At 44.5% G+C, this 23,996-nt stretch overlaps 1 protein-coding gene across 2 annotated transcripts; it reads left to right on the top strand.

The window, feature by feature from the left end:
• The first annotated feature begins 2,673 nt into the window (after positions 1-2,673).
• Positions 2,674-22,720, top strand: ADAD1 (adenosine deaminase domain containing 1). Of its 2 annotated transcripts, none has more exons than XM_045831632.1 (11): positions 2,674-2,848; positions 4,089-4,277; positions 6,390-6,557; positions 7,819-7,887; positions 8,988-9,113; positions 12,619-12,742; positions 14,299-14,436; positions 15,348-15,577; positions 17,572-17,809; positions 20,594-20,726; positions 22,600-22,720. In XM_045831632.1, exons 1-11 carry the CDS (start codon positions 2,674-2,676, stop codon positions 22,711-22,713), a joined length of 1,704 nt encoding a protein of 567 aa, XP_045687588.1. In that variant the 3' UTR covers positions 22,714-22,720. The 2 variants fall into 2 exon arrangements, with proteins under 2 accessions (XP_045687588.1, XP_045687587.1); XM_045831631.1 differs by having other exon boundaries at positions 14,266-14,436.
• Positions 22,721-23,996: the final 1,276 nt, after the last annotated feature.

Genomic DNA, 23,996 nt, shown 5'->3' with positions numbered 1-23,996 from the left:
GTCTGCAGTTGTTTTTGAGTCTTTTCTTCCCTGGATAGCTTTTTAAAATAATAGATGCCCACCCTGTGTCAGTTACTGAATGTTTTCACAGAAGGTAAGCAATGCTTGTAAAAATGATGTCTGTATAAAAAGGAGCTCGAGGAGGGGGCACCCAGGGAGAGGCCCAGCAGACGCTTCAGAAACAGCAGGTATTCTCCTAGTTCCTGACTACTGCTCGACACAGCTGTTTTTATTGGAGTATGTTCTTCATGTGTATGTCTACATGTATTCTTTTGTGCATGTGAAGGTGGGTGCATCTGCATATATATTTTGTGCTTATGAAGGTATATGTATAATGTACATGCATTAGTATAAGATTTTAAAAGAGTAGAAAATCTAAAATAATATTCGAAAGTAACTATAATCCTCTTAATCACACCTCGGGTTTAAAATCAGCCAAGTTGGTACAATCAATGTAAAATCGGGGAAACAATAGAACTGAAGAGCCTGGAGCTAGAAGACACCTCAAGAAAGCCTCTGGTGCGGACTCTTGGGCTGGGGTAAATAAGGCAGTATTCTCCCTGACAAGTTTAACAACAAAACAAAACAAAAAACCTCCAGAAGACCCAACATACTTAGATCAGTCCACCAAGGGCATGGATTGATGGATGGATGGACAGATAGCTATACAGACAGAAAGTGTCAGTAGGGGAATTAATAATTGTTCGCCATTGTCACGCTGCAGCTTAGCAGCACAGTGAAAACCAGAACCCCAGTGGCTGGGAACTCTGTGTTCCTGCGGTGGGGCACCTCATCTACCGCCTGATCTCTGTCCTCCCCCCAGGCGCCCCTGCTGCAGGGGCTGTGGGAACATGGTGTCTATGCCTGCTTTAGATCTAAGATGATACTGTCCGAAAGTTACTTCGTGAAACAAAGAAACTGAAACTTAGTACCAACGTTAACGCCTTAGTTTTGACAGACTGTGGTAAGGGCAGGATGTTAACGTTAAGGGAAAGTGCGTGCCAGGGTACAGAGGGATTGCTGTTAATTTTCCTGTATAGCATTATTCCAGAAGAAAACATATATATGCTCCATCTGTAAGAGTAATATTTACCCGTTCCTTTTACTTCTTGAGCTTTTATGTCTATTGCCTGCCCCCCCCCCCGAAATTAGATCCTAATGTAATTATGTACTTTGGTACTTGAAAGTTTGATTCCTCATCTTTATCATGCTTCTCGGCAACAACATCTGAATTTTCTCAATTTCTTGCGACCAAAGGTTTCTAAATGCTAGGAAGTAAAATTCTGGATTGAGTTAGATTACACCTATTAAATGACACTTCATCAAAACGACATAATCAACACAGTTGGATAATCACTAAACATAGGCTTTTGACTGAAAACGCCCTGCTCAATGAGCGGAATTAAGCTGCTTTTTCCGCCCAGTTAGCCCGGTATCTGGACGTGGATATTGCTTCTTGCTGGACGGGCGGCATCACTCCATCAAGTCTCCTGGGTTTCTTCTTTTTGGGCGCAGCGGTGTAACTTCAGAACCCTTGCCCATGGAAAAAGCAGCAGCGCGCACTTCAACTGTGCTGTAACGACGTCACTCGGCGGCTCCTCCGGCGTTACGCGCCAAAACCCATCTGCAATTCCCGAGAAGCACGTGCTCCTCGAGCCACCAGCGGACACCGCCCCGAGGGCCTCGTGCACGGCCCCGGGAGCGAAGCAGGGAAAACGCCCGCACCGGCGGCCACGGGCTCGCAGGGCCCGGACAGGGGACGTGTGCCCCGGATCCCAGCGGAGGTCTCCGGTGCCTTCTGCCAGCCCGAGGCTCCGCGGGAGCCGAGCCGCGGGCACGCACTGAGCCTTGTCTGCGTGGAACTGGAGGCAGAGCCTAGGGTTTCCTCGAAGGCGAGGGCCCCACGGGCGAGGGGCCCCACGCAGGGCTCTGGGAAGGTTGCTGCGAGTGCCCGGCCAGGCCCGCGCCGCCCCCGCCGTGCCAGACTCCCCGGCACGGAGAGCCCCGGCGCGCCGGCCCGAACGCCCACGCTGCTCACGCTCGGAGCCGCAGGCCTGCACCACGTGGCCCCAGCGCACGTGACTTCCCCAACGCACCAGACCCGTGGCGGCTCCTCCCCCTCCACGGGCGCACCCCACGTGTAGGGGCGGGTCCGCGGCTCAGAGACGGCGGTGATTGGACGAGGGCGGGAGCGGGCGTTGTCAGTCCGGGCCTCCTATCGCGAGAGCGCTCCTGAGCGCGGCAGCGGGCGCCGGCCGCGTGGCTTTCTCACAGAGGCCAGACGGGAGAGGTTGAGGCGAGGAGCGGGGCGAAGCTGTAGCGTCGGCCGGCGAGCCCGCGGGCCGTGGCCCGGCCTCAGGTTTCCGCCCGCGGAGTCGGGCCGCAGGGCAGGGAGGACGCTTTCGGTGGGTGGGCGTTGGCGGGAGCGGGGGGAGACCACCCTCAACGGCCGCGGCGCGTCCCCTGGCGCCGCGGTTTGCTTCCCGCTCTTTCCCCGCAGCCCCGAGGGCCCCGGCCTCCCCCCGGGCGCGGTGCCGGGGGCGGGAGCCGCGGGCCCGGCCCCCCTGCCCCCTGCCCCCGCAGACTGGTGCCGGAGCTGCCGCGGCGTCAGTTGGAGCGGCGGCCGGCGCGTGTGCCGCCCTGAGCCCCTTCCCGCCGTCCGCAGGCGAGACCATGTCGGCCAGCAATGGCAGGTTCCAGAGCGACCGCGTCCCCAGCTTCGCGCAGATGCTGAAGAAGAACCTGCCGGCCCCGCCGCCGGCCCCGGCGGCGACGCCGCCCGCCGCGCCCTCCTCGGCGGACAGCGACGGCCTGGCGCGCCTGGCGTCCAAGGTCACGCCGGTGACGGGTGCGCGTCCTCCCCGAGCTCCCCACGCTGCGGGCGCCCCGCCGGGCGGAGGTGTCCCGGGCCCGCGGGCGGGCGGGCGGGCGGGGGCCGGGTGGCGGACGGGTCCCTCCGGGTCCGCCCGGTCCGTCCCCGCGGGGCGCTCCGGGGGCGCGGAGCGGGCTTCCACTTCGCCGGAAACCGCCTCGCCCCGCTGTGTCCTGACGGCCGCCCTGTCGGCGAGCAGTTCTCTGAAACTGTGTCCATCGCACGCGGCGCACTTCTGTGCAGCCATTTTAACATGGAGGGTGGGAGGGAACGCGCCGCGACATTGTCTGCGCAGTGTGCTTGCTTATTGGAGGGGTGAGGGTGGAGATGCAACCGGGAAGATTGGTGCGGGGGGGCTGTGACTGGTGGAACTGCCGGAAGGGGTTTCCGGCAGTTCCTCGGTGCCGCTGGCGTTTTGGGGAAAAATTTTTTGCTGTGGGGCTGTCCCTGGCCTCTGGCCGCTAGAAGCCAATAGCAGGACATCGTCACCGTGCTCAGAGTATCCAAATCAGTAACACTGGTGAAAAGGAGGTGGTTTTACGGAATGAACGCGACCGACTGGTTGGCCGCCCCCCAGCAGCTGCGGCGGGGCCCCCCCTGGAGCTCGGCCCGTGGACGCCCCTCGCCCGGCTGCTCAGGTGCATTTCACTGCCGGCCCCCAGCCTCCCCCCCGCTCAGGGGGTGTCTTGCCGGCGCCAGGTGAGGCTGCGGCCGCTCCCGGCTGTGCTCCCCGCAGGTCACTGGGCGGAGCGTGCCGCGTGCAGCAGGGCCAAGCTCCCTTTAACAGTGGGGCTGAGCTCGGTGCGGAGGACAGTACGAAGCCAGGTGGGAAACCGCAGTCGCGGGCCTAGCCCCAGGCCTGTGTCTGCTCCGTCGCAGTCATCAGTGGTGCCGCGGGGACGAAGGGCTTGCAGAGCTTCCGCAGACCTCCGCGTCCCTGGAATCCCATGGTCCTTCGTCGCTGGGGACGGGGCGGCCAGAGCCCTTCTTTGCAGATCAGTCTCAGGACCCCGAGAGTGCGCGCAGTGTTCAGAGCGACATTTTGCACTGGGCGTTGGTGCCAGTTGTTCAGCAGACTCGTGGGTGTAATGAGAAACACACGAGACTAAGCGTGTCAGGGACAGTCTTCCCCTTGAGAGGAGGGGTTAGTGCTTCTGCTCACTTTATTATTTTTTTTTAAGTTTACCAATTTGACAAGTGTAACATTTGTTTTTAGGTAATTTTCCAGAACCATTGCTTTCCAAAGGTCTCTCATCTATTTCAAACCCTGTCCTTCCTCCAAAAAAAATACCTAAGGAGTTTATAATGAAATACAAGCGTGGAGAGATTAACCCCGTGTCGGCCTTGCACCAGTTTGCACAGATGCAGCGGGTTCAGCTTGACCTTAAGGAAACAGTAACAACAGGCAAGTGAACGCCGCGTCTGCTTATTGGGGTGGGGGGGGGGGCCTCCTGTTGAAAGCAGCGCAGGCAAGTGGTGCTGAATTTGGTGATTTTCTGTATTCACGTGATGTTACAGCTAGGTAACTACTAGTATTTTTTACTAGTATATTTCAGAAAATTTACATTAATATTCGGCTTTTTGAGAATCTAGATAACTCACAAAATATTTCTAATCATAGCATTTAATTTTTCTGTGTATGGCTTGTTGAACTGAAATGTCATCAGCCTTATGCGTTACTCTTGGTTGTAAATACATGTAGAATAAAGATGCTTTTTAGGGATATCAAATATTTGGGTTATGATTATCTCATGACCAGGATTCTGTGAGGTTGATGCCTAACAGAAGTTATGGTCAAATTTGGCTTCTGAAATTCAGGGATCACAGGTTGAAAAAACACATAGTCGTTTGCAGACTTGTCTGCGACTGTTTCCTCTCAGCTGTCTCTAAACGGCTGCACCCAGCAGCCTCTGTCACCACACGTGCCCACGGAAGGCCGAGGCGTGCCGACCAGCCACAGGTGGGAAGCAGCCTCTGGTTGTGTCACCTGTGCCCAGCGACCAGGAGGCACTTCAGGGGAGTGGAGGGATGAGGGAAGTGCCCCTGAGAGGCGCCGGCGGTCTGTCACACTGCGTGCACACGTGGGCAGAGGGGGTCTCGGAGTGGAAGGGAGCTCTGATTGTGAGTGGTCCGTCACTGTTCGTTGGGTTACTTTGTGTGATCAGTACTGGGGGCCTGGTTTCTGTGCACCAGCCGGCCTTCCTCCGTTCTTCAGACTGCCCTTGGGAAAGGTAAACTATGGCTCCCAGGAAGAAAAGAATTGATTGGGGCGCATGCATCTTCACTGAGCTGAGCACAAACTACGTAAAACACAGCCCACTGAGTGTGAGTGGAGTTCTTCGTATGTGCGGAGTACCAGTTGGTCACTCTGATTCAGTGGGTCGGTGGTGAGACCAGAGTATCAGTGCTTTGCACGCGCTCCACGGGTGACTGTGGATCCATTCACTCCGGAGCTCCAGAGTCTCGGGTGTGTCGGGGCTCCGACAGCCCTCGTGAAGGGATTCGCCGGGCGTGTCTCACCTGTAGGGACCGTCTGGGCCTCTTGTTAAGTACACACAGCATTTTCAGGTGCAGTCAACCTGGACTGGAACCCAGGTGGTCCTGGGGGGAGAAGCTGGGGAAGCAGCTTTCCCACGTGCAGTCGGTAGCTGCTTGGAACCTGAGGCACTTCTTTACAAACAACCAGCGGTGAACGGACTGTCCTAGAAGATGAGGTGATGATAAGGAGGCTGGTGCGGGGTGACGTTGTGCTCAGCATCCATAACCAGAGTAGCGACCGGCGTCTCCTAAAGGCCTCCTCAGGTCCGAGCACCAGCAAGTGGGACTGGAACCAGGAAACTCCTTGGCCTGTAAATTTAGGAAATGGTTCCATTTCAGTTTTTATCAGGCACATGTGAAATCTGGTCAAAGTAATGGTGCAAAGGTAATCCTTGTAGGAATTTTGGATGACTACATTTATTTTAATTCTTTGTTTTGTTTGTTTGGTTTTCCCTGTGAATCCCTTTCACCTGCCCGACGACCGTGGTGGGCTGAGCTGCTTTCCGCGACTCCCTGAGAGCGGCACGGGGTTTCTTCAAAGGCCTCCCCTCCGTCCTGGAGCTTTTGAGAGTGTCAGGGCACTCGGAGGGTGGTGGGGGGGCGGGGGGAGGCAATTTTGTTGGTATTGAAGTTGGCAGGAGGAGAGGGGTTGCCAGAGGCTCCGCCTTTTGCCTGTCCCTGGTCATTTGGCAGATTCTTTTGGAGGCTTACCACTGCCTGGCACTGTGCCAGCTGCCGTCACTCCTGTCCTTAAAGCGGGCCCTACTGCCGAGTGTGGCTGCTCGAGGGACTCCTCGGAACTGGTCCCGGGAGCCAGCAGCTTCCCTCTGACCCTGGCTGGCCCTGCAGAAAGGCGGACAGGCCGGGATAGCTCGTTCCCCTCGGTGGTTCTTCGACGCTACCCTGTGTGACGGACGAATCCCTTTTGCGGGTTCATGCTGTGAAGTCCTGCAGCACTCACTCTGAGTTCTTTTTCAAGGAAACGTTTTGGGACCGTATTTTGCTTTCTGTGCTGTGGTGGATGGTATTCAGTACAAGACTGGACTGGGGCAGAATAAAAAGGAGTCGAGATCCAATGCAGCCAAATTGGCTCTTGATGAGCTCCTACAGCTGGATGAGCCTGAACCAAGACATTTGGAAGCCTCAGGTACGTACCTTGATTATAAAGCATTAGTACAGTGTTACCATTTTCTTAGAAGGAATCACCTGGAGGATGTTATGTTAGTGAAGAGGTACTGGGCAACTACAAGGTAGAAGTGAGAAGATTTGGATAACCTCCTTACCATTGCTGTTTGATTGCTGATGTATTTAATAGTTAAAATTGTTCTGATATATTTCAATCCCAAAAGAGAAAAACATGTTGCTAAACTGTCTGATAACTTGTCAGATTGTCAGTGGGTTCCAGCCCTGAAATTTGCTTTTCTCTGTAATTTACTGGATTCTTAGTTTTCACTTAACTAAGTGCTTTTAATACTTAGAGGTTTTTAATGCAATTTTTGTGACATTTGCCTGTGTTCAATTCAGTAATGCTGGAATTATTTGAGAAAATAACAGCCTAAAGTAGCATATCAAATATGCTAAGAGAGTAAACTGCCGAATTGGATTGCTCAGGTTGGACTGTTGATGCTGGGAAGACAAAAATACTTGCCCTCTAAGCCTAGGTTTTTGTTATTTGAAAAGTGGGGCCACCGGTAGTACCTGCCTCCTGTGACTGACACGCAAAGCCCTTCGGCAGGGGGTGTGAATAACACACAGTCAAATGATAGGCCTTCCCAGTAAACATCACTTTGAGGAACAGGTTAACGTGTTACAAAAGCTGGCATAGTAAGCATGTGTTCATTTCATGCTAGGTTCCATTTTGGTTTACCTCTTGGGTTAGTGTCATGTTTTCTTGTTTTTCCTGGATTTCCTAACTTGGGAACCAAATTGCAAAGCCATTGCAAAGCCATTGCCAAGGATGGGACTAAAAACTTCGAAAACTTTGCATGTAGTATTCCTCTAGAAAACACTCTAGTCAAAATAACGCTAAAAATGATCATTTTTGCTTACTAAATTTTTAATAAACTATATTAGTTTTAAATGTTTTACACAGTATTACTATAAATAGGAAATTGTTCTTAACCATTTAAAACAGGATTTCATTTGAACATCTTCTCAGAACATCATAACTGTTACAAAGCAAGCTTTATAGTAGCATAAGATTAGGAAACCCAGAAATGCGTTTGTGTAATTGACTTCAAATAGGAAGGACCTTCCTCGAGCTTAGTCAGTGGTATTTGATGGTCTGGAGTTCGCAGAGGTGTGCAAACTAGTCCTTCTTGGACTGCTGTTTTATTACAGAGTAGTGAGCTACTGGCTCTTGGAACAGTGACGTCTTACGTTTGCTTCTCTGTTGGCTTTGTTCACAGGTCCTCCCCCCATCCCTGCAGAACCTGTTGCTTCACCCGAGCCAGCGTATGTTTCAAAAGTGCACTATGGTAGGAAAGTCCTTTGTAGTGTTCTGTTTTAGAAGAGTAACCTAACTAGAAGTTGCATCAGGTTGGCCAAAAAGTCCAGTTACGTTTTTTTCCCTACGATGGTATCTTTAACTTCACTGGAAACAATTTTGTTAGATTGTATTGTGACAGCTGTCATATCAGCGTGTATTTATAAAAAACTAACGAAAATTGGTGAATTTTTGTGCAGCCATTTTAATAGTAAAGATGGAAGAAAATAACATGTTTTCAATATATTTTGCTTTATTATTTCAAAAAAGGTAAAAATGCAACTGAAACACAAAAAAAGATTTGTGCAGTGTGTGGAGAAGGTGCTGTGACTGACTGAACATGTCAAGAGTGGTTTGCAGAGTGTCTTGGTTACTATTCACATTGTGGCCAAATGATTCTTTGCTGTGGGGCTGTCTTATGCATTGGAGGATGTTTAGCAGCACCCCCGGCCTCTATCCACTAGAAGCCAATGGTGGGAGACAGCCAACATACTCAGAATATCCAGATCAATAAAGTTATTGGTGAAAATGAAATATGTCTTTTTCTTTTATGGAAAAATTGTAACAGACTTTTTGGCCATCCCAGTAACAACATATAATTAAGATATGCACAAGTATGAAAATAAACATTAATATTTTATTCAAACCTGTCATATTTTCTCAAAGAGGAGAATTTCCTTTCATATGTTGCTAGAAATTAAAGAAATAGGGAATGGAGAAGAAAGATTGAAGAAATGTCATTTTTTTCTCTAAGGAGATAGTTCATCGGTTTCAAGTAACTGCTTGTTTGAGAATTCTGTTCCTTATCATTGGTAGTCTTGTCATTAATACAAAGCAGTGGCTTTCTGGTGTGTGTTTGGAAATTCATGTCAGTTAATTTGCTCATTTTTTAATGGTAGTTACTTGTCACTCAAGACCAAGAAAACTACAACTTAAATTCTTTAAAAGCTCAATCATGACAGATATAAATTTTCTTATATATCTTTATAAATTAACTCATCCAATTGTGAAACTATAATATGAATAATAGAGGCCTCTGAGAGAAAACACAATGTTCAAATTCATATTGCATTTGATTGTTTTGTTTTCTAGAAGGGAGACACAAGCAGTATGCAAAGATTTCTCATATTGTTAAAGAAACGTTTAATCAACTAATTTCTAGTCATTCAGAATATCTGAAATGTAGCAATTCATTGGCTGCTTTTATAACTGAAAGAGGTAAGTCCAAATATTTGGGATGTGTTGGTGTGTAAAAAAGCTATTAGATATCTTAATGATCCAAACTCTACACTATAATCGTATTTTAATTAATTGTCTTTGCTCCCATTGACGATAGTGTTTTATTGAAGTGGCCTTTTCTAATAGGTGTGGGCCATTAAACAGATTCTCTTCACAAAGGTGAAGTGTACCTAGCAGGAACTGGTAGAGAACTGCAGAATGGTAAAATGCTAGCATTTTAAACAGTAATTCTGAAGTCTAACCCCCATTACAACAAACATTGAGAAGGGCTCTGTAACAATTAACAGACTTTTTCTTTGTTTTCAAATAAGAAATTGTCAGTATATGAAAAAATCATGAACCCTCTGGTTTTTTGTGTGGATATAATATGTGATTCAACTACATTTTATTATTTATTTACTTTTTAGTGTTTTTGACCATTAATTAAAAGTCTTTGGATTGTATAGTCATCTCTGAATAAAGTATTAAAGATGATATAAAACAATTTTAGATTTGGTCTCCATTCTTAAGTCAAAGGTGAACAAAAGTTAAAAATTGTGTTCTGTAATCCACAAATGCATAAGAATTCATAGGAAGGAACTGATACAGTTAAGTTGTTTGGGACAGGTGAGGCTCAAGCTGGCTCTTTAAGGGTTAGTAGGTTGGACGAATAGAGGGAAGGAAGATGTTCTTGGAGAGAGAGGCAGGCAGACACAGCTGAGGGGAGAGAACGTTCACGGGACAGTGAGAGGACTTGGTGGTGCGTGCGGAAGAGTCTGTATGTGGAGTGATACAAAGCAAGTAGTTTGGTGAGATGTCACCCGCTTATGGGGGCACTTAAAAGCCAGCCAGGAGTCGGATTTAATGAGGTCGATAGTGAGCTGTGACAGAGTTTAAACAGGGATTGATAATGTGCTGTGGTTGTTGGGAACATCTGTGTCAGATTAGCTCTGCTGCTTCATTGGGCAAGTTATATGCTTAACATCTCTCTGCTTCAATTTTCTTCTCGTTTCTTAAAAGTCGAAATTGTAACGACTTCTACTTCATAGAGTTGTTAGGATTGGATATGATAATGTAAATAAAGTACTTAGCCTAATGCTTGGCATTTAGTAATGGCTTAATAAACTACGTTTGTGATGATTAAGATAATTGATGTTTAAGCAATAATGGGCAACAAACAATTTGCTACAAATATAAGGATTGGATCTGAATTAGGGAATCACAGCTAATGGAGTGCAATATGAGAGTTGAGATAGACATGAACAGGAGGAGAAAAAATGCTTGTAAAAAACATGTGAAGTTTACATGGGAGAAAGGTGTTTCTATACACATGGGGAGGCTGACATGAGGTTGTGTGGCGAGAGCATGGGAGAGAAGAAGTTAGAAACAGGATGAAAGCCTGAGGAAAACCACATGGATGTTCCTGGGACAACTCACACAATCAGTACACACTTAAACTGTGTGGTTAGAGACCTCACGTGGGTGCTTTCACTGCCCAGCCAGCCTGTCTGTGGCAGGATTGCTCACGCATGCCCAGTGTGATGACTGTTGCACACTTTTCCTTTGTTCCCAAATACCCCGCAACCTCTCTCTCATCCTTGTCACTTGGTGGCCTCACCTCATAATTTTTCATCGGTCTGCAAGAAGCTATCAAATCCAAGCTTGCTTCTCTCCGCTGCCACCAAGTCTGTGTCCTTTCCTGCTCTCGTGTCCATCTTCTCTACTGTTGGAGTAGAGGAAGGGTCTCCTCCGAAAGATTAATCCCGCCCCTTAAATGCTGATTCCGTCTCCTCCCATCTTGATTCCTTCTTTTTGGTTATCCCCCTTTCTCTGCATCATCAGACATTAGTGCCTGCATGAAACATTGCAGGTTGAGTTACAGGTTGAGAAAGAAGCTGAATTCTTGACCACACTATTGCCCTACATAAGTCAGAACTTGCATCACCATCCCAGGACTTTCCCTTTTACTACCTCCTGCCCCCCTTATGGATGGGGCAGCCACACTGGAGGTCACAGAACTTTCTTTTTCCCATCTGCTCCCTCCCCTCCTCTGACACCCTCCATCTCAGTACCCGGCATTCCCCCAGTTGCTCAGCCAGACTGAAAGTCTGAGTCATCCATTCTTGATCCCTTTCCCCAACACCGTGTAAATTATCTCTGGGTCCTTTTGATTATATCCCCAAACTCCATCTCAGACCTGATCATTCTTTGCCATTTAACCTCCATCATGTGAGACTGAAGTCATTGCCTCTTACCTAGACTACTGTGCCAGGCCCCTCATTCAGGTTCTTGGACCCTGCATACCGTGTCCTCCACACAGAGACTGTGACCCAATATGCTGTTTGCTCCTTAGCTTCAGTGGCTTTGCCATAGCTCCTGGGTGACATCCACAGCGTCCTTAGTACAGCTCACGATGCCTCTTTCTCTCACCTCCTCTGATGCCATGCCCTTCGTGGCCCTGTCCCGAAGCAGCCACACTGGTCTCCGTCAGGCCTGGGTCTGCAGCAGCTGTTTCTAAGTGACTGAAATACCATTCCCTCCCCACTGTGCTGCTGGCGCCGCCTCCTGAGACTCCATTCCAGTGTCGGAGGGGAGGACTGTGCATGCGGTCTGAGGGTCTGCGCGCGGTAGCATTTGCCTCTCCAGTCTTTGCATTAGGCCCGTGTTTGTTTCCTTCAAGGCTTTGATCACAGTTCGTGGATTATTCAGTCTTCTTTCTGTCTCCTGTTAGAAGCTTCATGAGGGGATCTGGCTCAGCCTTTCACTCCCAGCGTCCACTTCGGTGCCTGGTTCTTGTTAGGACCTCAACAAGTTTTGTTGAATTAATGGAAGTCCCTTAGGTAATTATAAATGTGAAACTGAACTTCACTTGAAAGACTACGAGGATAGATTTTTCTCAAATCATCAACACCAAAGTAAAAGAATAAGCAAGATAATTAGAGGAGAATATGGACGGAAGAGAGAGAGATGAAGTAGGCATGGGAAGCCCCCCTCCCATAGTTAATGCAAAGGGAAAGGGGAGCGGTGTCTCCTGGGAGCGTAGTGTCAAGGAAATCTCAAGACGCAGCAAAAGGAAATGGAGCAAGACTGGGAAGAGCACAAGGTGCTTGTTTCCTCAAAAAGTTTCAGTAAAACAAAGAAATGAGAAGTTGGTGTGGCGAGTTTGAGTGCATTAAGAAAAAAATAGAGGTGTTCTATAATTTGCTTTACACAAGTAGAATGGCAAGTGACATCTTAGCAGGCAAAATCAATCTCGATGGAAAAGAATATTGGGTGATTCTAGTGCTTGTAAAAATTTAGATAAAATAGCATAATACAAAACATGCTCTTTTAATTGAGCTGTTGAAGACTCTGAAACCCTTATTTGAAATTGTAGAATTATTTTTCTGTGATTTTGGACTGTCTATTTTACTGACTGTAAAATGCTCAGCTGGAGGTGTGGTGGTTGGACCTGGGGCAGAGGGAGGTAGAATAAATAACCTGCTGCTGTCCCTGCTCCCTCCAGCCGGACGGCATGAAGTGGTGGCTCTCGGCACAGGCGAGTACAACTACAGCCAGTGCATTAAGCCGGATGGAAGAGTGTTGCACGACACGCATGCTGTGGTTACGGCAAGAAGGTCTCTCCTTAGGTAAGGTAGTAAGCACAGTTCGTGCCGCCAGACGTTAATGCTTCCAGCCTAAAAAGAGCTGTCTGTGTTTGTCTTTATTTGCAAATGGAGTTTCACTGCTCTCGGAGCCGGGGATGTGACAGTCTCTTATCCAAGCCGTCTGGTCTGGTTATTTCCGTGTTACTTTTGGAAGCCTCCTCGTTGGGACTGCAGTGTCCAATCTGTGGATTTTAGTGGCTTTAATAACAAGACCTTAAGAATCCAGTTGTAAGGGTCCTACAACCTTTTTTTCTCCAAGATAAAAATACCATCCTTATTACCGATGAAAGTAATTGGAGAGTATAGCTTTAAATGTGGACCATGTAGGCTTGGTAGTATTTCACCTCTCAGTTAGCCATGCTTGTCCAGGCCAGCGTGGGAGTCAGATGGGTGTCCATTCAGAAGGTCTGTGCAAGTTTACCATGTAACAGTGTAAGGTCACCTTACCATGTAAGGTTACCTTTAGGCTGACAGATCTCAGAGAGAAAGGGGGTGAGGTGAGCACACCTAGTTTCTTTTTCTGAACTCATCAGTCCCTCCACTCCTTATAAGCGGGTCAGTAACAGGCAGGAGAGAGAGGCCAGGAGTGTTACTGTTTGGAAGTCCCTTAGTATGAAAACAAGAGAGGTGGGAAGTGAGTGTTCCTACCCCACTGAACTTACAGTATATAAAACTGTTTAGCGGACATTTTCACCGGGGTAATTAACTTCAGCATTCTGATACCAATGTCAAGTTAAATCAGTGTATCTAGTTATCAGCATGGGTCTGTTTTTATTTAACCTACGCATCCTCACTTTTTGTAGGTGGTGTTTTGTTAGCTGGAGTATTTTTAAACAAATTTAGGTATATTACTTTATCTGAAAAACTTAAGTATGGATCTTGAAAGTCTGAGGGAGTCCATTGAGGTAATGCAAGTCATTGCCCTCCCATCCCCCCTGGCGCTGTTGAATTATTTGACCTCTTTAAAGACACCTCTTTCAGACTTCTTTCTTTCCATGCTTGGCACTGTTACATACTGGTACTTAATTTTGTATTATGTACATATTTCTGGTAATAGGATTAAAGCCTTTTTTTTTTTATTAAGCAGAATAGTTGTTTGTCCCTGATTTGATTAGTAGTGTCTTTCAGGAGACCTTGACTTCTTAATACAGCTGCAGTCCTCCCTGTATCGTTCCTGTGCTCTTGGGTTTTGGTCTCCAAAATCTGCAACGGGAGGGAGGGAAGGAGGGGAGGGGAGGGGTCAGGAAGAAAACGGGTCTTCTGCATGTGAGAGGGGAGTGGGGCGGCAGGCGAGGAGTGAGGGGTGCTTTACCATGGGTCCCGGGGGCAGCGGGGCCCCAGCTGAGGCCTTCTCGAGGGCCTGGCTCTGAGGTTATTTAGGAGTTTTTATTAATGAACGTGCTGATGTACAGGGACGCTGCTCATCACACACGGGGATGTGATGCTCATTGAGATAATAATTTTAAGCTGTATGACTTGGTGACGTTGTCATTCATTTATTTTAGGTACTTTTACAGACAACTTCTACTCTTCTACAGCAAAAATCCTGCTATGATGGAAAAATCAATATTTTGTACTGAGCCAGCTTCAAATTTACTCACTGTCAAACAGAACATCAGCATTTACCTGTACATGAACCAGCTGCCTAAAGGATCAGCCCAAATCAAGTCACAGCTGTAAGTACCACAGGAGTCATTTCTAAGAGCAGCTGGGGTGGCTGAGTCCCTTCCGCGGGACAGCAGGTCACATCATCTCTCACGTATTCCCCTCCAGCCATGAGATGTTATCTGTGGGCTGCGAGAGGCCACAAATTCTGCCTGCCTCCCTCCCTCTACTCAGTCTGATTGATCTATTGCTGCTACTTAAATGCTGCTACTTAAATATTGATGCAATTCAGCACTTACTTTTCTGTGCTATTGAAAAATCTCCAGTTTTAAGAATTCATATACTTCAGAGAATAGTGGCTTTATGTGCATTCACGCAGTAGTAATGCAGGAGTTAAAGAACGAGTTTTGTTTTTCTGGTGAGTATATGGCCAACACTTCATTATCTTGATGAATGGGTAACCTTAGCCTGAAAATTAATACAGAGAAGCACAAAAAAAGAAAATAAAATTCACTTCAAGTCCAATCATCCACAGAAAACCATGGTTAATATTTTGTTAAAAATTATTCTCACACCTTTGAAAGCAAAGGCAGTGGTTGTTTCTGGAGAGAAACTTCAAGAAAAATAATTTTAGATTTTATTGTTTTAACATTGTGTTGGAGATGAATCTTGAATAAAGACTGTCAGTTTTTGTTTTTTTAATTACCTCATTTTGTAGTTTTTAAAAACTTTTGTACAAAAAAATTTCATTTTTGAAACTGTAGTAAGGACAAAAAGTTAGGTTTTCATTTGATTTTAAGGCACACAAAGAATGTTTGGAACCAAGCCACTGCATTCCTGCCTCGGTTTGGGTTTGCATCTGCCTCTGCTGCTGAATTAAATGTACGCTGGCCAGTTACACTTGATCAGTTCTTACATACATGTGGCTTTTACCTTGTCAACTTTGCTTGTTAAAGGAAGAAACTTCCTTTTCTTTTTCCAGGCGTCTTAATCCACATTCAATATCTGCATTTGAAGCCAATGAAGAGCTGAGTCTCCATGTGGCTGTTGAAGGCAAAGTTTACCTGACTGTCTACTGTCCCGCAGACGTTGCCAACGGAGTGAGCAGTATGTCTGCGAGTGACAAATTGATGAAATGGGAAGTGCTTGGCGTCCAGGGGGCACTGCTGAGTCACTTCATACAGCCGGTCTATATCAGCGGCGTGCTTGTCGGTGAGTGCGCCCCCGTACCTCCTGGTGCTCCTACAAGGAAATACAGGGTTCATCAGTGTGAACTCGGGTTGTCCAATGTGACACTGTAGTTAAGGGAAGGCAACAGATCCACTCTTCTGTGATTATTTCACACTTAGTATAATGTCGCTTCCATCATCCTGCAAGAGGCCGAGACTTAATACTTTGGTTTGCCAATTAGATGTGCTCTGTCTGGAACTTATTTACACAATGTTCAATTTTTACTTTCTGTCAGAAGATGTTTCCTTGAACTTCTCAAATCTAATAGCTTACATTTAGTTATCCCTGAAACAAGAATGATACTAAATGCCTGTTTTGGTTCTTTCCTACCTTTATGCCTTTTTCATACATTTGGTTATGATCTCTGTCCTCTGAGTAGGAGGTAAGTAGAACACAAAATCAATAAGGTGAATCAGTAAATTATTTTTCTTTGGTGGGGGATATTACAGAATGCTGTATTTATGTTTCAGTGGCTTGCCAAACATTATTTCAGTGACAAACACTTTTGGAGCTCATTTCTGTAGTTTTTGTAAAGTCCTAGTTATTTCACAGCTGTAGGTACTCCTGTGGATCAATTTAAGCACCACCATTATGTGGCTCTTTTTTGCTGTCTGTTAAATTTTGGTAACAATTACACCACATGCAAGCTTTAGATTCTCACCTGGGTAACATCTTTTTTTTTTAATATTTTTTATTTTTAGAGCAAGTGGAAGCGGGAGAGAGAGAGGGAGAGAAACACAAATGTGTGGTTGCCTTTTGCGTTTTTCATACTGGGGACCTGGCCCTCACCCCAGGCATGTGCCCTGACTGGAAATCAAACCGGCCACCCTTTGGTTCGCAGGTCAGCACTCAGTCTACTGAGCCACACCAGCCAGGGCAAGCCAGTGAATTTTGTAGGGACACATTTAGTCTGTAGGACAGTGTGTAAAAAATACCTAACGTTTTCTTTTGAATTCATGTCTTCTGTTCATTGCAGAAATAACGACTATACCACAAACCTTATGTCTTCCCAGCTTCTTTCTGTGCCCAAGTACACCCTTGACTAGCCTTCATCTGTCAGTATCTCTTGATTTGAAACATTCAAAGGTGTGCTTAGGAAGAAGGTGTCAGAAGCGACTCAGGTTCTTTTTACATCGCTTTCTAGTTCCCAGAGAGTCATGAGTGAGTCCAGTGGCTGAGTCAACTCCTCCAGTGATGTGGACACAAAGCTTTATTTGTGAAATGGGTCTCGTGGTACCAACAAGGTTCTCTTATGAAAACCTCCAGCACTCCAAGGCAAAAAGAGATCTGCTGTAGAATCACTCATTAGTGAATAGTGATTCAATTAGTGACTCACTATTGAATAGGAATGACTGCTCCCTGACTTCTATGCTAAGTTTGGCACAGCCCTTACATTCTACTAAACCCACTATCTTTTTGAGCTCTCTTCAACAATTATTTTATCTGAAAACTCTAAGCTTTTGGTATTGCCTGCAATTTCAATTAGAAATGGTCATCTTTAAAAAAAACTTTGTGTTGTGAGTCTAGACTGTGATGCTGGAACAGTTGCAGTTTGTGGCCCTTGAGTATGGAAAAGGAACATACTTTCACTAACTTTTTCTCAGCATATTTAAATGCTGCGTATGTGCTGCTGCCTTCATGCTGGATTCTGAGAAATCCAGACAAAAGGAGCCAATTCTCTCTGGCAAACCCTGTAAAAAGTACCAGTTTCCTTTTGCATCAGCTCTGGCTCTTTGCTTTTATTCACTGGGATGCTAATTCATCCTTTTCTAGGGGGGGGGTTCTTTTTTGAATGGAGACTCTGACTGTCATTGCTTTGCCCTGGTTCTGGTCAGGAATATGGAAGTAGCTGCCCAAGAGCAGCAGGGGTGGGCAGGTTGCAGGATAAGGGATAAGGAAGTGGATGTGAGACTCCTCAGTGGATTTTGGGGGGCGTCTCTGATATCGGTAGTGTTTGTTCTGTTTTTGCCCTCCAGGGGATGAGAACTGCAGTGACACAAGAGGCTTGGAAATTGCCATCAAGCACCGTGTGGATGACGCACTCACGGCAAAACTTCCCATGTTTTACCTGGTCAACCGACCTCACATCAGCCTAGTGCCCTCTGCGTTTCTGCTCCAGCCCGATGTGGACTGCAGGTTCTTGAGTCTGAACTGGGCACAAGGAGATGTTTCTTTGGAGATTGTGGATGGCCTAAGTGGGAAGATCACTGAGAGGTCAGCATAGTTAATTTCTTTAAAAATGACATATTACACAGAACACATTTGAATACAAGTTTTTATTCTAACTTTTTTGGATACGATTATTTGAATTCTGAACAATAACAATAATAGATATCATTAATTGAATGTGACTATGCTGTAGGCAGTGTACTAATTTAAAAAATGTGTTTTTTTCTGAAGAGAAGACAGGCCTGGAGAAGTTATGTAACTTGCTGAAGCTGTCAAAGTGGTGGAGCCAGCTCTCAAAATCAGTTTCCAGGACCTGGGTTTCTCCAAGTGTCATTTCATGACCATGGAACAGTTCTCTAACTTTTGGTTCAAAGAGGAAATGTAAAATGCAATGGCAGAATATGTAGGAAACAAGGCTAGTAAAAGTATTACATATCAGAATTTGTAGGGTGTGCAGCTAAACCAAAGCTGCTGGAAAAGCCAGCATTTTAAATGCTTATGTCAGCAAATAATGGAAATGAGCAGAATGAGGAAATGAATGAAACAAGAAATGTTAAGCACTAGAGAATAGAAAAGAAGTAATCATAAACTGATTTTGTGGAAAAAATCACTAGCTAATCTCTTGTAAAATAATGAATTAGGGAGTAATTACTCAGAAACAGAAAATTAAAAGAATTATAAGAAACTTCTTTGCTCAACCACCCTAATGTATTTGAAAATCTGGGTTGAAATACATAAATTTCTAAGAAAAAATATTTCTAAAATGGGTACAAAAGAAGAAAAAATTGAAATAATTTTCATGAGGAAGTTATCAAGAAGTTAACTCTTCCTCAGAGAAAGCACCATTCTGAGGTGGTTCAGATGAATTTTGTAAACCTTTAAATAGCACAAATATCCAGTGTTATCTAAAAAGAAGGAAAACATTGATATGCTTTTATTAATCATGTATCAGTGATTCTTGAGTATAATGGAAGATTGCTGCTCCTCCCTGCCAGAGTCACAGAGAAAACTCATTTTTATATCTGAGCAAAATTGCTAAATAAAATATTAGGAAGCAGAATCAAGCAGTACATTAAAATAATAATGTATTTTATACAACAATATCAATTGGGTTTTTTCCCTAGGAACATGTGGGTAGTAACATAATAAAAATAATACCAGGTTAGAAGCTCTTACTAATGTAATTTGTCAGATTAATTGATCTAGGGAAAAACACCGTATCTCTAAATTCTAGGAAGACATATAAAACAGCTCTACAACTATTCTAGATAATAAAACAGGAACAGATTTTTTGTTAAGGATAAAATGTATCTTTATTAGTCCAGAAGTATCATGATTGATGGAGAAATCTCAGAGGCATTTTCACTAACATCTAGACACACATGATTGGTTACTGTTATTGCTGTTACTTACCATTTTACTTAATGCAGCTGGACAAGAGAAAGAAATGAGATATAAAATATTGGAAAGAAGGAGGTAAAATCACTACTGTTTGCATATATACCATTCTATACCTGAAAAGCCCAAGAGAATAATCCGAAAAACTGTAAGAATGAAAGTCAGTGGAAAATTAATATATAGAGATCGGAAGCTTTCATACAGAGGAGTGTACATTAACTACTGTTGCACACAAACTACCTCAGCACTTAAGTGGCTTAAAACAACAATCATTCTTACCGCCAAGTCCTGCGGTCCACTGAGCTGATTTGGTTGGGCTCCCCCATGTGTCTAGGGTTAGCTCTAGGTTAACCGAAGGTCCACTTGGCGGATCTCAGCAGGACGGCTGGGCCTGGGGCCTGCCTTCTCACAGCCTGGTAGACTTGTCCCAGCTGGCTCCCATGGCAGAGGAGGGAGAACCGAGAGAATGAGAACACAGCGCCTCTGGAGATCCCAGCTCCGAGCTGGCACATGGGCTAGTGTGTCTGCCTCCACCAGTCCCAAAGGTAGCCCAAGTTCGGGGGGAGGGGAGAGCTTGTTGATGGGTGAATCTGAAAGGTGATATTGTAAAGAGTGTGGAGACAGAGAAATGAAGGATTTGGGCCATTTTTGTAGTCTATCGTGAGAGCAAGTAATGAGAAGATACGAAGGAAAGGAGTTACAATAACCAAAAATTTCATGATATGTGGATCCACTTTTATTAAAAACAGGAAAATATATACATCTACACGTACATACTTGCCCCCATATATGTAGGTTCAAGTGTGCATATTTTACTTTAGCAGGGAGTTAGAATTTATACACAGTGAAATGCACTGGGCAGTTTCCTGAATTCTGACATAGGTACATACCTGTGCAACCATTACCCCAGTCAAAATGCAGGGCGTTTCTGTCATCCCAGAAAATGTTCCCGTGCCCCCACTTCAGTCAATAAAGTAGTAGAACCACTGTCTACTTTAATTTCTAATGCAATACTATAATAACTTAAACTGTAATTTCATTAAAGGGGAGTGGGGAGGAGGTACGGGGGGAAAGGGAGGAAGTGTCATCAAGGAACATGTATAAAGGACACAGGGACAAAGCCAGAGGTGGGAAGGATTGAGGGTGGGAGGTGGGGAGGGTGGGGATGGAGTGTGGATAGAGTGGGGAGGGGGAAGATGGAGACAACCGTACTTTAATAACAATAAAAAAATAAGATTAAAAAAAGAAAAAAGTTAACTTCAGAAAGTAATGAAATATTCCAAATATTGTTATGTAAAAATTTCACTATATGCATTGTACATAATTGAGGTAAGGACCTGTTGATTCTGGGCAGATTTTAATCCCTGCAGTTGCCCGCGTAGTAAGTCCTTGAGTGACGACTTGTGACTGCTGCGTTCCTTTCTGTCTCAGCTCCCCGTTTAAAAGTGGCGTGTCCATGGCCAGTCGGCTGTGCAAGGCCGCAATGTTAAGTCGATTTAACCTGCTTGCTGGGGAAGCGAAGAAAGAGGATGTACTGGGAGCTAGTACATATCATGCAGCTAAGGTAAGTCCTGCAAGGAGTGCAGTGACCGTAGGAATGGAATTTAAGACAAAAATAGTGTAGTATTTTCATGATTATGTGAAGCACAAATTGTCTGAATAGGTCTTGAATACAGGATATTGCCATGTAACGGTAAACCTAATTTTTAAATAAACGTGCTAGAAACGAGGTATATAAGTGTTGTCACTTGAAGTAGCCATGGTATGTCCTCTGTATGGCATGTGCTTTGACAGCCTTGCTCAGAACCTACTGCCATGCCTAGAGCAACCAATGGGAATAAAGTTTTGTCTGTTTGCATGTTAACTGTGCTAACTATAGAAGTTAACTGTTCTAAAATAATACATTAAGGTACCGAAAGAAACTAATTTTTCTGTATCAAAGTTGTGAAACAGCTTTAATTCCAGCTTGTAATTTTGGCCTGAGTAAATAGGTGATGTAGATAACCTTTTTCTTTCTTTAAAAATATTTTTTTAGTATAATGCATGTTTAAGTGGATAATTTGGCAATTTTTTTAAAGTATAGATGAAAAATACTACTTGTAATCCCATGTACTAGTCAAATATAATAATCTTGTAAGCATGTTATTTCAGTTTCTTGTCATGCATATAAATTTTGGGGTACACATGATTTTAAAATACTAAGCTCATCCTGGATAATGATCTTTTTTAATGTTTTTTTTTATTCAACATAATATGACATCCATGCTATCAAGGTATCCAATTAGAGGCTGATCGTCTAATTCCAGTCTCAGTAATGATGTAGCATCCTGTGAGCATCTCTCAGTCTCACCGGTACCTTAGTGCTCTGACTGTGTGGCCGCAGTTGTGAAGCGGTTGTGCTCAGTGCGGGTGTGTGTGCACATACACACAGTCATAAATGTAAAACTTCATGTGGACGTTTTCTGGTTTTGGCAGCATAAAGAGATTGCAAATCATCCCTATAAAAACAAGTATGAAACTAGACAAAATAGTCAAAAGGCTTCTTTTCATGACTTTGGACATTGACTAGAGGCGGAAAACACACTGAGAAGTGTATATTGTTGAAAAATGGTTAAAACTCAGGATCACAACAGGAGCTTGTGTTGCCTTTGCTGGGGCCATTCCTGTCCCTCTTCTTCCTCTTTGCTAGTTCAAATGGCAAGAACTGTAGTTTTATCAGAGGGAGAACGCCCCCAAAAGCGGGGCATTTGCTACTAGAGGGCAGTCTTGATTTGGGGCTTTGTCAGCTGAAAGTGCCCAAAGTGGTAGGGTACTAATGGGAAAAATCAAAAGTGCAGTCCTGCTTGGGGCAAGTGGTGAGCCAGCCAGGGACTTGGGTAGATTTTGCAGTTTAAGAGCCACGGAAGGGCTGAGGCCGATCCTCTGTGTATCCTGGCTGCCTGAGAAACTGCCCCTGTGCGCAGGGGGACCTGGGAGAAGCCAGCGGAGAGTGAACCGGTGAAGGCGCTGGAAGCTTCACCCACGTGAGTGTGCCCAGGCGCAGAGCCTGCTGAAGCCCTCGGCTGTTCCCGAAGCTCTGCAGACGCAGGGCAACCACCAGGAAGCCAGGCTGACATAGGAAGTAAACCCAGATGTGAATGGTGGTTATCTGTAGTTCGGGGATTAGAGGTGGTTTTATTTTCTTCTTTATGTTTTATCTATTTTTCCCATTTTATGTAGTGAGTATGATTACTCTTAATCAAAAATGTTAAGAAATTTTCTTTCAGGAGTGTGGGGAAGGAAAATTTTCAGTTTCAAAAATAATATTGAGGAAAAATAGGAATTCAAACATTTTAATTTTTAAAATGTGAAATTAAAGAGACAAGATTAGGGCTACTTACTTTTCATTAGCCAAATTCTGCCTATGTTCTATAATTCCATTTTTTTTCTTTCTATAGTGTATGTCTGGATCCTATCAAGAAGCTAAAACTTTGTTGAAATCCTACTTACAGCAACATGGCTATGGCTCCTGGATTGTGAAATCTCCCTGTATAGAGCAATTTAGTATGTGAATTAGGCAACCCACTGTCACATTAAAAATCTTCTCTTCTTTTTGGGTGTGTTTTGACTAGTAAAAATTTTAAAGCATATTAGTGATTTTCAGCTTACAAATTCAGAATCTTGCAACAGCAGTGTCTAGAGATTGCCAAAAATTTGTAAACATTCATGTCAAATCACATTGAAGCATGAGGGTTTCGAAGTTTTATTTTTTGGAAGAATAATTACCTTATCCATTATGTAGCCATTTTGTATTCGTTTTTACAAACATTAGAAAGCCATTACCCTTTTTGTAGTTTAAAAGGAAATTCATTCTTTTAAGTTGTATTAAAGCTATTTGCACAGCAAAATACATTCAACATTGTGTCCTGCTATCTCACTTAAGTTTTTTTTATTACAAATTATAATCCAACAATACAAATAATTTTTACTCATTTGTTGGCTAATTCAACAGACATTTGAGTGCCTAATATTTGCAATCACCATGTTAACATGATAGTAAAAAGCAGTGACTAAAACATCATTTCTCGTGTCAAACTCCACATGTAAATACAGAATGATGTTAGACATGTTAGGGAATAATGTGGTAAATGAGCTCTTCTGCTAAATAGGAGTATCGTAAATGCTTTAGATTACGCATTTTCAAGTGTCCTGCAAGATGGATCCCAATATGACCCAACCCTTTATGATGGAGATGCGTAGGGAAGTAAGATCGTAAGATTGTTCAGCTTTACATTTGTTGATACAATGCTTAGATGAAAAGGAACAGTTTATTTGCTCTTAAGTTAGGATGTGTTCCTTTAGTGAAACTGTGTGTTCCATAACTTCAGCCTCTTCAGCATAGTCCTTAGTTTCAGTCACAGGTAAATCATTATTGGTTCTCAGGCTTTATCCCTTTTATCTTGGATCTTCATTAGATCTATAAGCTTCATGCCACCCCATATGGACTTACAATCTCTTAAGAGGTTGATGGTGGGGTTTTTTTGGTTGGTTTGTTTTTTGGGGGGTGTCTATTCTGAAAGGATGGCAGAGTTTAGCTGATGAGCATTGAAGTTGTTCTGGAAAGGCATGCATGTCTTTCACACAGTGGACACGATACTTAGTAGGTTGAACCATGCAAAATTGCCATTTTTTGATAGTTTTAAGGGGTCAGTTTTATGCAGAGCAACATAAATGGAGCGGTTTTATATGGAGAAACATAAATATACCATTAATAAGTTCCACTTCTGTCAATTAGATGAACTGTTTTGCTCATTTCTCCAAACTGGTATTTTCTTATTAAATATTTTTAGTCTCT

This window comes from Phyllostomus hastatus, unplaced genomic scaffold (genome assembly GCF_019186645.2).
Source record: "Phyllostomus hastatus isolate PE091 unplaced genomic scaffold, TTU_PhHast_1.1 phas_contig_159, whole genome shotgun sequence".
In the NCBI taxonomy this organism is placed as follows: Eukaryota; Metazoa; Chordata; class Mammalia; order Chiroptera; family Phyllostomidae; genus Phyllostomus; species Phyllostomus hastatus.
The sequence above is the reverse complement of the archived record's forward strand: the minus strand, read 5'-3'. Positions and strand labels throughout refer to the sequence as shown.

Excerpts from the sequence above, each read along its gene's own strand:
- ADAD1 (XM_045831631.1), top strand. The coding sequence starts at position 2,674 with ATGTCGGCCAGCAATGGCAGGTTCCAGAGCGACCGCGTCCCCAGCTTC. Across the intron at positions 14,437-15,347 it reads GCCCAAATCAAGTCACAGCT|GCGTCTTAATCCACATTCAA; the intron begins GTAAGTACCACA and ends TTCTTTTTCCAG. Across the intron at positions 15,578-17,571 it reads TATCAGCGGCGTGCTTGTCG|GGGATGAGAACTGCAGTGAC; the intron begins GTGAGTGCGCCC and ends TTTGCCCTCCAG.